Source organism: Helicoverpa armigera, chromosome 21 (assembly GCF_030705265.1).
Source record: "Helicoverpa armigera isolate CAAS_96S chromosome 21, ASM3070526v1, whole genome shotgun sequence".
Classification (NCBI taxonomy): domain Eukaryota; kingdom Metazoa; phylum Arthropoda; class Insecta; order Lepidoptera; family Noctuidae; genus Helicoverpa; species Helicoverpa armigera.
Window position 1 is genome coordinate 6,260,234 of NC_087140.1, and position 18,545 is coordinate 6,278,778.

Sequence of the window (18,545 nt, forward strand, 5' to 3'; positions counted from 1 at the left end):
ATTACATGGTGTTTTGTACAATCGGTCGTAGAATACCTAAAAACCTGTGACTTCAAGTAGGTACTGTTATAATTCTTATTGTCTTTTTGTATGGAACAATCATTGAAATGAGTCACCATACTAACAAGTCTTTTCAATTTTATATCAATGTGGTTCTTCTGTAATTTTTCTTCTACGTATATTCAGTAACAATGTTGCATAAAATGAGGAAAAACAGTGTGTTTTATGACCCTTATTATCGTCGGTTGCTCAGAACAATCAAACGAAATGTGTCCTCTTTGCGAGATAGAATGCTTGGTAGTACTTACTCTTAGGGATTGTCCTTTATGTTAAACATATTTTCCGTTTATGTTTTGTTAAAGGTTAAGGTATAAAACCTTCGTCACATAAAGGGTTGCTATAATCGCATTGAAATTATAATTACGCTCTGTCTTTGTGGCTGCCAGAAGCATGGACACTGCGTAAACATAATATACTCGCCATCATGTCTTTATATCTGGCTTTTTAATACATATGCATGTTCCAAAATTATTAAAGAATAATGTTGTCTCCTGTGAGATAGATTACATAATAATTGGAACCAAAACGTTGCCTAAGGGTCCTCCTCCGAGCCTTTTCCCAATCATGTTGGGGTCGGCTTCCAGTCTAACCGGATTCAGCTGAGTACCAGTGCTTTACAAGAAGCGACTGCCTATCTGACCTCCTCAACCCAGTTACCCGGGCAACCCGATATCCCTTGGTTAGACTGGTGTCAGACTATCTGGCTTCTGACTACCCGTAACGACTGCCAAGGATGTTCAATGACTAAAAACGTTGCCTAATGGTAATATAATTAAAATGAAAGTATCAATAACACGCGGAAATACGAGATTAATTTCACTTCCACATCGTATTTAAATAGTAGTCAGAATCATCCATAAATGAACATATCCGTAAAACGAACGAATCCTGTGATCCCGTAGAATTTATTACCCAATAGGAACTGGAAATTCTAAGTACGCTCCACTCGTCTGTAAAGGACCTAATTTTTAAGTTAAACCACGAGACAAAGTGAAACATGAAAATGGGGAGGATCACCGAACATCGAAGTTACGGTTTCATTACTTTTTCTTTAGGGCTGGTAGAAAAGTAACTAAATATTGCAAATTTTTCAACATCACCAACTGTAAAATACGTATTGTAGACAATCTCAATATTTTTAAGTTACGGTTATGAGAAGCCAAAACGTATATTTGTTAATGTCTAAATCGCTATCACTCCTCACCGATCCTCTCGAAAAACATAAAGAGAGTTGCTACCTAATTGCTACCAGCTAGCTACCAATTGCTACCCTCGTGGATTTGAAGATATTCAGCATCTAATGGTGACAGCTATTCTGACGTTAACTTATAATTATATTAGTCTTACCGTGGGTTTCTTATGGTGGTCGCCTAGCAACAGGGTTGAGAAGGTAAGATAAGAAGCTGTATCGTGTAATACTGATGAGCTAGTAGTATGAAATAGCTATCATACTACTAACTTTTATATAGAATGTTAGCTATATAATGTGGTGTAGTTACTAATAAGTAAGGACAAAGTCACGGGCAAATTCTGGTAGGTTCTATATCCAGATTAGATGGTAAAGACATATTTTAAATATTTTAGAAAATATTTCATGTAGCAGGCTTGCGTCTAAACTCTGTCTATCAATATAACAAGGAATTTATTGTATGCTAAACCTGATTTAAGATTCACCTTTGATAAGCATACCCGAGAATCCAAAGGCTTTACTTGAATACATCTCAAATATTTTGAAACCGTTTATTATTTGAATAGTTCTAAGTTTGACTATGTTCGTTGCTACGCGAGTGCTGTGTGATAAATAAATTGATTTAATTAGGATAAATGATAAAGATGAAAATACATAAAACAAAAAAATGAGAAAAATTTAAGATACCGAAAAAAAATATTTTTATTGTTAAATTAATATTCTAGAACTATTTCTATTTTTATCAAAATTAATTATAACAATTGAAAATTACGAAAAAAAAATTTAAACAAAAAAACCTATCTTTATAAATATTGCGAAACAAGCACACGATTTCTCACACAAATTAAGTATGAAAATTTCAATTTAAAAAATAGTTTTCAGCAACTAAATAGTTTACAATTACGTGATCTGTCAGCCCTAAAGCAGGCAAGAACAACATTTACTTAGAAAACTATTTCAGCGCTGATACAAAGTTACCGTATTCCGAAAGCGGCCAGGCGGATCGTAAAATGTCTATTGTTTTATTTCCTCTAACGACTAACTGTTATGGGGCCAATAAGGGTCACCAGGAATTTGCTTCCAGCCCTTTTAAGTAGGTTGGGTCACCGTCCAGTTGAACTAAATGTAACAGTCATCATTGTCATAATCAAACCTTTGTTAAGTTATACATCAAGTAATATAGTATGTATAAAATTACCGTCCATCCCATGAAGGTATAGTTAGGTGGGCTGCGGGACTGTTCGAAAGAATTACCGCGGCCCTGGTACATAAAAGGCCTACTACGGACGTCTATGATTTAACAAACCCACAACGTGCAGTACCGTACCATAGCCCTATAAAATCACAAGCATGTCCAGAAAAAGCTGCAGTTAATTAACCTTTGGAGCTCTTCAGTGCTATAAACGCAAGCTTTTAAAACTGCAATACTCACTATCTTACAACTGCAGCAGATAATTATTTAACAGAGGTCGCAACTCTCTGCTCTCAGAATAGTGCTTCATGACATATTTTTCGAAATCAATGTACTTACGAAAATATAATCCAACCTATAAGATTGCCATGACAACAGGTCAACTTCAACTTCAAATATTTATTGCGATCATGAGTGTTACATAAGAGGTGTTACAGAATGTAGAGGCACATACATGATACCTTGTCAGGGCGCAGTAATACAATTTTAATAAACAATGACTTACAAGCTATTTAGTTAATCTTAAGTTATATATTTTCTTTGTCGAAGCTGCATCAGGATGGCACTATCGACCGACATCAGCTAGAATAATCGTACAAAGAGATGACTCAAAAAACTCAAAACTCAAAAACGTTTATTCAAATTAGTCAGAATAAACGACAGCCCCCAAAACGCCTGTCCTTCACCACTTCCTATATGTTTTGGCTGGGGAGAAGAAGTGGCGGAACAAACTCCCCAGCAACACAAGGAACAAGGACGAGAGAACGGAAGGACTTGTGAAAGACAAGCTAAGACGTTGATCTTAAAAGGAAAATTAAAACTACAATTTATATCAAGAATCAGGTGTTTAATTCGGCCCAAATATCGCGAACCCCACATATATTTTTATTTTAATCGTAACATATTCCGTACCAACTCATCGACTTGTTATATTAACGTTTTCTTATAAGGAAGATATTAATACAATTTTAATCATAAGCGTTTAGCAAGTAGTCAGATGATTTATCTAACTGTATTAAATATTTAAAAGCTCACTCTTACAGGTACAAATTGTTTTCAAAGTTCTTGTTGTTCTTGCACGAAGCTTACTCTGTGCTCTATCTACTCGGTGGGCACGTTAACAACTTTTTAATTGCAATATATAGGAACAACTTTGTTGGTCTCCGGTATAAGTTTTTACTCGACGTTTCCACCGTACGTTGCTTGAAAGTTAACAATTTACAGGTACTTTCCATAAACTTCGTATGTTATAGCTTGCTGTTTCGATTGGAACTGTAAAAGCTGGGGTCATATAAAAAGCTATGTTGTAAATGTGCTCTGTAGATCATTGTTGTTTATTATATTTTTCACCTAAATAAATATTTTTGAATACTTACAATATTTTGATTAATGCTCAATTCTTCTCCGTGTGAGAGGAGCCTTGCGCCCAGCAGTGGGACGATAAAAAGGCTGTAAGAACTTTTAATATAACCGTATGCTGGGTCATACTGCTGGGAACTGACTATATGAATAACGCTCATTATTTCGTATATCGTAAACCAGGGTTTCTCAAAGTGGGTACACTCTCCTTCCGCGTCATCTCCCAACCGCGCATGGCCCGCACTTGGCTCGACGAAATGTACACCGATACGCTCGACGAAATGTTACACCAATTATGCTCGTTGGTTTGTAACAAACAGGCGAGCGTGCTCGACGTTCTGTTCGTAAAAGGATGATACACTAGAACATCTCATAGAGAGGCTCGTTGTTCTGTTACAAGTAAATGTAGTAGTCTATACTCACCTTTAAGAAATTTTGTAGTAGAGACGCGAGACATTGTAGTTTAACTTTTTCAAAAATATTATTTAACAGTGGTCCTTGAGTGCGAAAAGTTTAAGAAACCCTGCCATAAACGAATCGAAACGATCATTTCTTCATGAGTTCTTATAAGAAGGAATGAGTATTAATCAGACTTTTTTTAGATTATTTTGAAGATGTTACCTGAGAAAACATTTTGAACGTGTAGGTAGTTTATTTTTATAATTATTATCGAATCGAGCAACTTGTAAAAATTGCTTTTTTTGCTACTTTTAACACGCTAATATTACTTGTAATTATGTATGTAAGAAAATCTTGGAATCTTAATTTGACCCACTTCCCGGTCTTCGACTGCGATGGCTCACGCTCTGAGTTCTGATGAGAATACGATAACAAAATCTTATTCTACATCCCTTCTAATATTATAAATGCGAAAGTAACTCTATCTGTTATGCTTTTATGTCTAAATCACTGGACTTATTTTAATACAATTTTGTACAGAGATAGAGTTGATTTTGAGAAAGAACATTATAGCGAAACGCGAGCGGAAGCTAGTATACAATAAATCTCAGTATTTAGCCTCAAATACATTCAGCGCTGTGGTATAAGTCTCTGAGGGGAAAAAAATCTTGCATTTATATCGGGTGTGTCTTTCACAATCACATTAAATGAAATGCGTTAATATACTGGTTAATATATGTCGATTAACACAAAGAAAAAGAAAAACACGTAAAAAAAATGTTTTTTTCCAACAAAGTAAATAGGATAAAAAGGTGCGAAAATTAGAACACCATATAAAAGTCAGTCATTACAAACAACTGAAATTCTCCCTTGAAAACTGACAGCTGTCAACTGATCAAAACATTCGATACTCCTAACTTTATTATTAAGGACGCTTGCTCGCTTTCTCGCAAATATCAATGTTTTTTAGGTACCATTTTGACACATAAGCAGTTACAATTTTGACAATATTATGGTATAAAATGAAAGGTAATTTATTCATCTCCACGTTAAATGCATTAGAATTACACAGTCCCATACTTTTTTTTTACACAATTTCGTTTTCACCGCCGGAAGAATCATAAAAAAGTACAAAAAAAGGAGTCTGAATAAGTACGTGTAACACTAATGTGGAGTTAATTTATAACTCCCAATAATAAAAAAATCACAGCTAATGTATTTTTCTACACGTTCAGCTATTTTTTTTGGACATACATAAACCACTTTATAATTTACAATAAATTATAAAATCACTCTCAAATTTCTTCCTACATTTTTTCGCTATGCGCACGTCTCGGACCGTCATTCCGCGCTCAGACGCGCTCGTGGACGCACGGGTGAATCGCTTTGTCGGAAAAAATAAATACGTAAAATCTATGATAAAGAGTGTTGTAACGATTTGTATACTGGGACTGAAATACGTTGATACTTTTTCGGATCAAAACAAAAGTAAGTACGGCCATCATGTTGTATGATGGCCGTACTTACGTACGTACTTATTTTTATTGAACGAATTGTATAATATATACCTATAATAGATACCTATTAAAATGACAGTAATATTTTTTTAATTCAAAATGGCGGACACATTTTTTTAATAATTTGATATTATGTGTAATCAATTAAAAGATTTTTGGGGGTTGTGATTTTGAAAATGTGTATTGTAACTTTTTTTTATGAAATAGTAATTTTTTTTACAGATGCCACGGCCTAAAAAATTTGGATATAGACCAAAAAAAAATGTTGAAGTTAAGACAGGCCTCTGTCACTCTCGGTACTTGCGCGCGATAAATGCCTACCGCTCGCTGGGTTACCGGTAACCCCACGCGGCTCAGGGCGCACAACAGTCACACGCGCCGTGCGCAACACAATATTATTATTTTTATTTCGTGGCATGTTATGCTGTTGGTTTTTATTAGGTTTTTTAAGCTACCTCACAAACTGATGGATTATTTTGAGTTGTGTTGGTTTATATGCGACTATTGTAATATTGAGAAACATTATATATGTATAAACTTATCTAGTAATTCTATTTTCTATACATATAATAAAATGATAGGAAAGTTTTAAATAAATTAATACTTATCTACTTTATTATTACCCGACTGCCAAAGAAGGAGGGTAATGTTTTTCGAGTGTATGTAAGTATGTATGTATGTATGTATGTATGTATGTCTGTTCCTTTGTGACCTCCTGTAGCCTAAACGGCTTGATGGATTTTGATGTATGAGGTATCGTTAGATTTGTCTTGATTACGGGAGTGTCATAGGATACATTTTATCCTAAAAGTCCCACGGGATATTTTTTCTAAATTTCCCTTTAAAAAAATATGTATGCGGTATCATTAGATTCATTTCAATCACGGGAGTAATAATTAATATAGGATACGTTTTTTCTCAAAATTCCCACGGGAACATGTTAATTCTGCGTCAACGCAAAGCAACTCATGCATTAGCAAGCAAAAAGATAGGGCGTGGCCTGGCATGCGGCGCGCGGCGCGGTGCGGAGGGGGGTATGCTCGAGTATACAGCCCGAATGCGGGCACACGCATAAGGGCACACGTCGTTGACGGTCTTCAGCAGTAATGACTCACCTAATTCTTTTTCTTCTTCACTACCAACAGTCCAGATTGGCGGTAAATTTATGTTGCGGAGTAACATCACTCGTAATCTAAAGCCAAATGTCGTCGAAATAATTTAAAATGGTACTTACATATACATAGTCTTCTACATCTACAACATTTTCGTTAAATAAAAACAGCTAAAAAGTTATAAATAAAAGAATTATTATTAAAAAAACAAAATACCCGACTGCACACTAAAAAAAGAGTAAAACAAGCCCCACAATAATATTTAATTTATAAATATTGATGGAAAGCATCGCAGGCGGGGACCACCTTGACCGCCACCAACGAAAATTCTGCTAAATGGTGCACAACCGAAATGACTATAAATAAGCCTCTGTTGGTCCCCGCCCGCGATGCTTTCCATCAATATTTATAAATTAAATATTATTGTGGGGCTTGTTTTACTCTTTTTTTAGTGTGCAGTCGGGTATTTTGTTTTTTTAATAATAATTTTAACAACAGAGATCATTAGGTTCTTATTTTACTTTAGATACCTACTTAGTTACCAGTACTCATATAATCCGATGACAAACACATCACACAAAATTTAAAAATCATCATATCAATAAGCGTGAAACCCTTTACAAACACTAAGTTACAACTAGTTATAGTCGAAAAAAAATAATATAATATAAAAAATCTTGCAAGTATCAAATTTCGTTGAGTGATGTACAAAATCTGGCCAACAATGGATTGTATGTGTGTGTGAGCGCAATGTCGTTGTGTTGCCGCTAGTTTACCTAAAATTGAGCGAGTGAGAAATGTAAAAGCGTCCTTAAACGGTTTTATTTATCTCACCCCGTTTGTTTTATTCTTGAGTCAAATTTAGTAATTCAAATTTCACCCTCTTAATGTCAACCGATTAATCTGAAATTTTGTATGCACTGTGGATTTTGGTGACAATACAATTATTTTTATTCATTATCATTATAAATCCAAGATGGCGGTTGCTATAAAATGGCGGATAACGTAGGTTTTATCAATCCCATCAACATGGGTATCAAATGAAAGTACTCAACCAGTAGAATACAATGTACTATATAAAATTAAAATCCAAGATGGCGGCCTCTACAACATGGCGGATAACTTATGTAGGTTTTATCAATCCTATCAACATGGGTATCAAATGAAAGGTCTCAACAAGTAGAATACAATTTACTATGCAAAATTGAAATCTAAGATATACGAAGTTTGCAGTTGGCCCCAAAAATTATAAAATAGATACAGTCATGGGAATTATAAACATATGCATAGACTAGACTAAAATAAAACCGAGGGGCATGTCAATTAAAATAGTAAGTAATTTCCTCACCGTCTGCGGGCCAACTGCCTAACGACGAATTAAACGATTCTTCTCTTGCACATTAAGTCGATCATTTGTAGACAATGACCTGCCCCACGGTTTTTATGTTTTTTCTTTTATTTTTATGTTATTATTTTTATGATTATTATGTTACAAATTGTAGACCAATTTGTCATGCTTTCAGTAGAAAACATAAATGTATTTTTTTTTTGTTTATTCTGTTCATTTTTCATAATTATGCTTAGCCTAAATTTCTATGATTTCATTTTCTCCATAGACCCAGGTACTAGTCAAATCGCACTTCCCAAAACCAAGGAGACGCCAGTATCCTAAAACCATAAAACAATGAATTCAAAAACATAAATAAAGTTTATCTAAGTACACAAATATACACTTGCGTGCAATAAAATCGACTATCGCTACCCGGTACGCTTTCCTAAAACGCGATAAAAAAAATCACGATGAGACATACAAAAACTAATAATGTCATTTGAATGTATGTTTCATAAACTTAATTTGTTTGACTGCCTCGTTGATCTAGTGGTCGCAAGCGTGGCTGCTGTGCTCGAGGTCTCGGGTTCGATTCCCGGGTCGGGCCGAAATCGCTTTGTGAGTTTTCTTAAAACTTTCACAAAGCAGCCCGAAGTCTGGAAGTTGGTGATTGATTCACCCGTGCATCGGAGAGCACGTAAATGTCGGTCCTGCGCCTGATCCCTTTCTGGTCGTGTCGGATTGCTATCCCATTGGGTTTTGAGGGTGAAGGAATAGGGAGTGCACCTGTGTCTGCGCAAATGCTCGTGCACTATAATATGTCCTGCGCAGCTAGCTGATCTCCTTAAATGAGAACAGCCGCCGTGGCCGAAATCGGCCGTGGACGCCATTTATAAACTTTATTTGTACATACTCAATACTTAAATTAACTGAATGTCGTTGATGATATGGAGTCGTTTATTTGATTTCTGATTTTTAAGAACGCAGTCTCAGTTGCATTACATTGTGCCAAAAGCTTATCAATGTATTGTTTCTTAAGTCAAAAATTGTTTTTTTTTCTCTCTTTATTAACGGCATAGAAAAGCAATATACTTACGATAACCAATTCTACAATTTTCCATATAACTGTCACAATAGGACGTTTGATATTTATACTCAGTTTGACCCGGTACTAACGATTGCTTGTGGAACACGCAAACTGGTGTTGGAGATATTCTGCAAATTAGAAAAATATGTAAATTAGCTGATGCACGTGACGTCGTCCGCGTGAGCGTATGACTATCAAAATCCTGAGCTAGCAATCGGTCCATGTAAAACACTGGTTCCAAGCTGCATTCGATTAGACAGTAAGCCAACCCCAACATAATTGGGAAAAGGCTAGGCAGATAATGAGTGTGGAAAAGCACGTATTAATGAAGACATAGCAGAAATGCTTGGATATCACAACACGCTGTTTTTCCACTTAAATTACATAAGATAATCTATCCTTAATTCTAGCGATAGGCTTATTGGATTGCAGATTGAAGAGATTTTCGAATAACACAGCCTCATAAAATGCTGTAATGATCGCATAAATCTCAGTATTAGCAAAACATTGTGTTAAGGGGATGCCTAATAACTAGTTCTCACTGATATATCTTTTGTAAAGATTGTTTAAATTTTGGATGAGTGAGATCATACCTACATAAGTAAAATCCGCACGGGTCGATCGATCAAAGGTTAAGCTACGTTTCACGCGCTCAGACCGTGGATGAGTGTACATCCTTTTTCAGTAGTCAAAAGCCAAAATATCAGTCACCTAGTATAACAAGTTTGTAAGTCTGAAGGAATTTGGAGAAATTCTAAGCATATCATCTTATTCATCTCATTTCGCAATTGCATTAGGGTCGGTTTCCAGTCTAACTGGATGCATTTGGGTTCCTTTGTTTTCAAGGAGCGACTGGCTATCTGACCTGGGCAACCCAACTTAGTAAGACTGGTTGTCAGACTTCTTGGTAAAATATAAAATCTACTTACTGACTCGTCATACATTTAGTATAATCATCGTAGCAGACATCGACATACTCCGCGTTCATCCACTGTTCTCTTTCGTACTGGAATGGTACCGGGCTGTATTTCCCTGGATGCACTATAAATACTTCGTCGGTATCTCGTGACTTGTGAGTTGTAGGGTCTGCAAATGTACGTGTTATAGAACATAATTGTTGGATAGCTCATGTGTCGTCAAAGAACAATGTCAGGTTTCGGCCCACCCAATCCCAAAGGACACAAAGTTCTTTACTACAACAATTTAAATATAAAATACTAACTTCTTATAAAATATTTAATTGCTATCTAGAACTTTTCCAAAAAAATATATCATTTCGTTTTCGTTTTAATAATTTGGTTTTGAGAAGTTCAATGCAAAAGTGGAAAACATACAAAAGCTTCTGACATTAAACTACACGAAAAACTTAAGAATTTTCACTGTACATGAAATATTTTTATAGAGCCTAAGTTACTATGGACGTCTGACATTGTTCTTTCGATAATACCTATACATATCTCTGGATTTGCTTACCAGGGATAGAATATTTAATTGCATTATAATTTTATGTTTTTGATTATGTTAACTTTACTTTTGAATTTGATTTTAATTCAATTTGGCTGTGAAATCCGCATGAATGTGTTGATAACGTTCTTTGATTCTGTTAAATTAAATTATTTTGATTATGTTTTTATTAATGTTAATTTAGATTTTTTGTTCAATTTATTAAGTTGAATTACTAGTTTTAATTTATTTAACTTCAACTTTATTATGATTTTAATTCAATTAGGTTTTTGTTTTTTATTAATTTTATTTCTGCGAATTTTTTTTTGCATGTGTTCTCATAGTTTTAGTCCAATTTTTAGTTTTAATTTGTCCCTAGGAGCCTGATTGTGTGTACCTACATAAATTTTTAGCCTTTATATATTGAATCTTAATTAGTGCATGATGTGCTTACCTGTAAGAGATTGATACACTAGACCCTAATTGATTTAATGTATTCCATAATTGTTGAGTGTATGTACTCAATTGTTGGTGAGCCAAATAAATAAATATTGAGATGATTTCTATTATTTATACAATAACTAGCTTTTGCCCGCGACTTGGTTCCCGTGGAATAGTAACTTCCGGCAGATTTTTAGTTTGACCAGTAGATGGCGCTGTATGTCCGGAATATATATATATTGTAATAAAAACTATCCTGTGTGCTTTTTCAAGTTCCAAACTGTATCAATTTCACACAAATCAGTTCAGTAGCTTAGGCGTGAAGAAAAGACAGACAGACAGACAGAGTATTTCACATTTGTAATATTAGTTTGGATTTATAATTTTGTATATCTCTACTTAACCAGATTTTTGGAATGGCAACGTGGTCATGTTTGCTCGGCAACGGGGTCAAGCAAACATGCTGAAGCCTTTTTAAACCTTAAAAATATTTTGCACGATCCAATTGTTTTGGTTGACCATTGCTATCCAACGTGGCAATGCTGCCAGCCTTTTGAGTACATTACCCAGTGATAGTGACGAGGAGCAATTTTTTTATGCAATTTATTAATTTTAAGTTGAATATATATGGCTTGGAGGGCGCGACTGTCGCAACACAGTGCAGGGCACGGCGGTAGCGGTAAGTCTCCACTTTGAGGAGTGGCTCGGGAGGAGTCACGGCGCCCTTACCTACTGCATGACGTTGGTGATCACCGAACACGGTTGTTTGGTGCCTGCATCGAATCGGTCACAACGGTGGCGTGCCCTGCCCCATGGCATCTCAACTCATCTTTCCTTCTTCGAGGTCATTATTTCCCCTTAACTACATCGGAAGTAAGAAACTAGTTGATTTAAATATCTCACCTTCAACCTTGATATTTTTACAGTCTGTTTGTACTGTCAAAATTAAAATCACATAAATACACAAGCCTATTTTAAGACCACAGTTTAGTTTCTTCCTTTTGAACATCACTTTAACAAACATTCTTCACAGCATAAACGTAGATTCACTACGAGCCTTTTATACCAGAAATGTGAATTTAATTAAAAATGTTCTGATTGCTAATTAAGTGTCAATTACGACGCAGTTTTGCGATAATCGTAATAAGGCATTGTCGATTTGAATCTTTTAGTCTTTAGATGTTTAAGTCATCATTAGCCTAGCCATTTGGTAGTTCTAATTTGATAGTTGGTAGTTAGATAAATGTGAAAGTAACTCTGCCTGTCTGTCTGTCTTTTCTTCACGACTAAACTACTGAACCGATTTATGTGAAATTTGGTCATAGGACAGTTTTTATTACAAAGAAATACAACAGTAAAAAATACAATTTATTTAGGGCATATAGCGCCATCTATTGTTGAAACCAAAAATCTGCCGGAAGTCACTATTCAAAGCGAACGAAGTCGCGGGCAAAAACTATTATTTAAATATACCTGCTGTCAGATTTTACGGGCCGATACCTACTCTTGATTGGTTCAAAACTTATCTACTAAAATTAATACAGCTTTAAGAACTATTTATAAAAACGGCATGTTTGAGTCTCGAAATCACATATATGCCTATAACATTTTATTAGCAAGAACATGAGTATTCAGAAGTTTGTTAAATGCGGTGCGGTTACGTCGCAACTTATATTAGAAAACTTACGGCCGACATGCATGGGGTGTGACTTAGAACTTAAGAAACTCTTAGTGCTTAGGCATCTGTCACCGCAGCTTTGTTACCTACCTATAGTGCTTGAGCTAACTTAGACCACTTTTGTTGAATTATCGATGGTGGGTAAACATCTTGGAACATGCTTTAGAAGTTTATTACGTAGCACGTGGCTTAATAATATACTTTACTAAAGCATGAGTGTTTAGTGACCAAAATTGACTGCCTCATTGGTCTAGTGATCGCAAGCACGGCTGCTGTGCTCCAGGTCTCGGGTTCGATTCCAGGGTCGGGCCGAAATCGCCTTGTGGGTTTTCTTAAGAAATTTTCACAAAGCAGCCCGTAGTCTGGAGAATGGTAATTGATTCACCCGTGCATCGGTGAGCACGTAAATGTCAGTCCTGCGCCTGATCTCTTTCCGTCGAAAATTGATAAATATTCGCAATATTAATTTAATTCGAAATATAAACCCTCGCGCGTAAAAAACAGTGACATTTAGTCGTTTCGAAGACCTCACGCCACACAAGCGCCTCTAGCGGTGATTTCATACGCGATAGCCCCCTCATTGGCATTTTTCATTATAATTACCTACTTACCAATGTCTGAATTCAGACAAACGGCAATACAATAGGCATATACAGACGTGTATTGAGTCCACTGTTTTTGAAATAACGGTGCCTTAAAACGGGTTCCACGAGTGGCTACACTTAGACTTACGTCTGACTGATGTATAGCTTTATATTTGCTACTCAAATCTCAGAACGATAATGAATCCTCGAAAATGAGGAATTCCCGAGGGATGACGTACAATTTGTTTTATCGTCTTAACTGTTTTTTTTACATCTACTTATCCTGAAATAACTATAATTCAACGAATTACTAATTGGTATAAGTATTAGTTAAGTTATTTAGTTCTTGAGGTATGCGATAGATGGCGCTGGGTGTTTTTAAAACGTGGTAACGATGTGTTTTTAAAATACGTAAGAAGTGGAATGATAGCTTTTTAAAACGTGGTGACGTTGTTTTTTTTAAGATACGTAAGAAGTGCAATGATATCTCGCGCTTTAACCTGTAGCTCATTGTTCAATCGCGAGCTTCCCGATAGCTTGATAGATGGCGTTGTGCTTTTCTGTATCGCGGTGTTAAGGTTCGCCGCGAATTTTGAAATCAGTGGGGCCCAGTAGGGCCAGAGCCAGCCGGGGCTGCGGGTTGTTCGAAAGAGATACCGCGGCCCTGGTATATAAAAGGTCTAGGACGAAACACGACGATTTTAGTTAGTAAGAGTCTGACACTCCCTCACCGCTGCTACAGTTTTTTGCTCGGGTAACAATTGTGGGGCCATGTCATTTACTTGCAATGCAAGGGAAAACGTATAATATAGTGTACCATTCAGTTTTGGTTTAACAACTAATCGTATCCAGCGTTACATCGCGCTTCTTAGATTTTTCCGTGGGAATGAGAAGTTTTCTTATAGTTGTGATTTATACCGCAATATAACCGAATTCCACGCGGGCGAAGCCGCGGGCGGAAAGCTACTTATTTATAAAACGGACAAAGAATCACGTTTGCTGTATGAGAGACCCCCCAAAATATTTGTTGAATTCAAGTTTTCAATATTTGTTGTTATAGCGGCAACAAAAATACATCATCTGTTAAAATTTCAGCTCTCTAACTATAAGGTTCATGAGATACAGCCTGGTGACAGACGGACGGACAGAGGAGCGAAAACAATAGGGTCCCGTTTTACCCTCTGGGTACGGAACCCTAAAAACGAACGCACGTCGTGAACCATTATAGTAAAAATAAGATAAAATGTGCTCATACGATAAATAAATTATAGAGCTTTTTACGTCGAAAGGGAAATCGTGTAAACGTATATGGATGTATGTATCCAGTACGGAATGTGCGTTGAGTGAAGAAACAGTTAATTGCCAGTGAATATTTTATTTTTAACCCCCGACGCAAAAACGACGGGGTGTTATAAGTTTGACGTGTCTGTGTGTGTGTGTGTGTGTGTGTGTGTATGTGGCATCGTAGCTCCCAAACGGATGATCCGATTGTAATGCGGTTTTTTTTGTTTAAAAGGTTTGTCAGTCGGGAGTGTTCTTAGCTATGTTTGGTGGAAATCGGTTCAGGTCTTCAAGGTCATCAGCTCGTTTGCAAGATGTGATAGGAATGTTACACGCTCAGTTTACTTGCAAGTATATGTGGGATCTGAAATTTGAAACACTAATGTCTTTTGGAACCACTGAGCTGGTCTGCTGTTAGGGCACGAAGGTAGGAGACGTAACCCTGAACTGCCTTTTAGTAAACCCATCGAGTTTGGGCTCGTTGAATTTGTCTTGACGAGTTCTCTTCATGTTTCTGATTGACGAGAACCTGATGCTAGAAATGGGATGTGGCGGATGAAACCCTGAAATGCCGGAATGAAACGGATAAACCAATTTATATTTTTGCTGAAAATCTAGAATGTCCAAAGGTTAATCTTTATTGTTTCTCAATCTGTGCAATTCTCCCAGAGCCAGTTTGTCATGAGGATTGTTAAACAGCTTCCTTTGGCCGAGATCGCATATAGCGACCCCATCTTAAGATAAAATAAATTAAATGAAAGAAGAAAAAATTAAGGAGCTCCCTTAAAAAGCATGAAATAAAATTAAATTATAAATTTAAAAAAACCCCCGACCCAAAAAAAGTACGCAATAATTATGACAAAAGGTTAAAAACGCTAAACCCTATAAAAAGCAAAAAATAGCTTTTAACACTACGTCAACTAAATTTTGACGTGTCGGGGACCGCTTTTTACCTTCATAAATACTTACATAAATCGAATGACACCTACCTAATTACAACATTCGTTTAAGAAAAAAACACGTATCTAAAGTAATGAATTAGAGCGGTCCCCCGACACGACAAAATTTAGTTTACGTAGTGTTAAAAGCTATTTTTTGCTTTTTATAGGGTTTAGCGTTTTTAACCTTTTGTCATAATTATTGCGTACTTTTTTTGGGTCGGGGGTTTTTTTAAATTTTAACTCAACTGTGTTGCCGTACGATACCGAAGTGTGAAGGTTTTCTAGAAACGAAGAAAAGGAAAACTGATAGGAAAACGTATAATTGATATTAACGCGTGGGTAATATTCTGAGTGTTATCGATATCGTGAGAGAACAGCCTTGGCCGACAGTCGAACATCATGAGTCAATATTGGATAACTAAACAAGTAGTGCCGTAAAAAAATAACGTAAAATAGAAAAATAAATACAATCGAATTAATGTACCTGAATGTACCTAGGCCTGAATGTAAGTCGTGGTGGCTTAGTAGGCAAAGAACCAACCTCTCGAGTATGAGGGCGCGAGTTCGATTCCAGGTCAGGCAAGTACCAATGCAACTTTTCTAAGTTTGTATGTACTTTCTAAGTATATCTTAGACACCATTGACTGAGTTTCGGATGGCACGTTAAACTGTAGGTCCCGGCTGTCATTGAACATCCTTGGCAGTCGTTACGGGTAGTCATAAGCCAGTAAGTCTGACACCACTCTAACCAAGGGGTATCGGGTTGCCCGGGTAACTGGGTTGAGGAGGTCAGATAGGTAGTCGCTTCTTGTAAAGCACTGGTACTCAGCTGAATCCGGTTAGACTGGAAGCCAACCCCAACATAGTTTGGGAAAAAGGCTCGGAGGATGAATGTACCTAGGCCTTGCCCATCTTCTTTACTAAAAAAGCCAGACATATAATTTATTTATTAGGTCATGTACTGGTTGACTCATATTTATTATGAGTCGTTTACACTAGGTACCTCTATCTTCAATTCCTCTTTATAACAGAAGATTACCCTAAATAAAAAATATCCTATCTTTATAAGAATCTTTCAAAAGTACTACAATAAATCAAGACTATAACTGTCTATCGATACAGAAGACTTTTTCTCGGGCAATTTATTAAATAAACTTGCACAAAGCAAGTCAATACAAAGTATGGTCGTTAGAGTTAATTTTGAAGAGTTGAGGCGGGTTCTAGTGGCCGCTCTCGGGATTAGGGCGCCAACGTGATTGATAACGGACACCGCGGATAGAAACGCAATGAGGCGAGCTCGCTCGTTCATTTGTTTTAATAGGCCACGCGTTCAGTGACGAGCGGGGCGGTAGCGGTTTTCTTAAACACAAAAAAGCATATATTAAAATAATAATTGATAAAAATATGCTAAAAGTATTTCATTGTAGGGTAGCTTAAGCTTGTAAGTACAATTAAACAGATTATAATTCAACAATTGTATTCTTTCTAATGAATGTAATATTAATTGAATTGTTTAAAATGTCACTTTTATATGTCCTTTATGCTATGACATAGCAGCTATGTGAATGCAATGTGTACCAGTATCTACTTTTGTTTACCGATTGAGCGGTGAGAAAATGTAAGCTGTACTTAATGTGACCTGACTAAAACACCTGTAATACCGTGTCTCTAGGCGATTAACACACGGCACCGCGCACCGCCGCGGTAGGCGGTGAATCGGATCTCATGTCGCATTGACCTGTATTAAATCCGTTGATGCCTAACATACGTACACCGCCTGACCGCGTGTTCGAGCGGTGCTCTTTTATTCGAGCGCCACCGCCCTCCGCGGGGCGGTGCGCGGTGCCGTATGTTAATCGCCTAAGATTCCTATTCTTTCAAAAACGTTTGTATGTTAGTAAACGTTGTTTAAAGAAAGGTTTAGTAACGCATTTTCGTAAAAACCGATTAGATGAAATACCAAATATGTTTTTCTGTTAAAAATACAGATTTGATGTTTTTTGATAATTTGGTACCAGTGTTTATCGACTTCAATACGAGACGACAGTTCTTTTATTCATAAAAAGCTATAGCCTACATGATCAGTGAATGATTGATAAATCTCAAGTACTAAACAACAAGAAAAAATAGGTTAGTTATTTCATACTAGCTTCCGCCAGCGGCTTCGCCCGCGCAGAGTTCGGTTATATCGCGTTTCCAAGAGAATTCTTCAAAAGCCTGAGATATAAACTATCCTATGTTCGCTCTCAAAGTCAACCCAATCTCTGTACCAAATTTTATTAAAATCAGTTCAGTACTTTAGACGTGAAAGCGTAACAGACTGACAGAGTTACTTTCGCATTTATAATATTAGTAAGGATTTGCAACCTAGTCCAAATGTCCGCATTCTTATGGTCTGATGGATTATGTAAAGTGCTGTTGAAACACCAACGTCTACGTACAAACCAGTCAGCCAGTCTACATATATGGAAATTTAGATTTATTTCACTCGATATTGCTTTAAAAACGGCAAATTTTCAACAACGTGTCAGGGCGACTTGATGAATTTATTTTTCTGAATATTTTTCGTCCAATTTGCGTGTTATGTTAATTTGGGAATTGGAATATGGAAATAGAATTTATTGGATTATCCATGTTCGCAATGTGTCAAATATGAGACGGGTTGGACGTTGTAAATGATAAAAAAATCCGGGACACATTAATTCGATACGGGTTTAGGAAATCGCTTGGGATTTTATTAGATTGCTGAATTTATTCTCTAAGTTTGTAAACCTTGCTTTGATTTTGAGTTTGCTATTTTAAAGCTTTCAAATCAAATAGTTTTATCACTGCTTTAATTAAATGACATATTGTTCAAAATTCCTACAAAACCTGTCTTTAGGTACTATTTTTCACTTATCATATCAACGCAAAATAATTGATAATTCAAAAA

General features: G+C 36.3%; 1 protein-coding gene across 1 annotated transcript; it reads right to left on the reverse strand.

Moving 5' to 3' along the window:
* Window positions 1-7,002: 7,002 nt before the first annotated feature.
* LOC110380301 (uncharacterized) lies at window positions 7,003-12,151 on the reverse strand. Its single transcript, XM_021340245.3, has 4 exons — window positions 12,033-12,151; window positions 10,175-10,331; window positions 9,255-9,373; window positions 7,003-8,496 (listed from the first exon to the last, which is right to left on the reverse strand). The coding sequence occupies exons 1-4, from the start codon at window positions 12,136-12,138 to the stop codon at window positions 8,414-8,416; spliced, it is 465 nt and encodes a 154-aa protein (XP_021195920.3). The 5' UTR covers window positions 12,139-12,151; the 3' UTR covers window positions 7,003-8,413.
* Window positions 12,152-18,545: the final 6,394 nt, after the last annotated feature.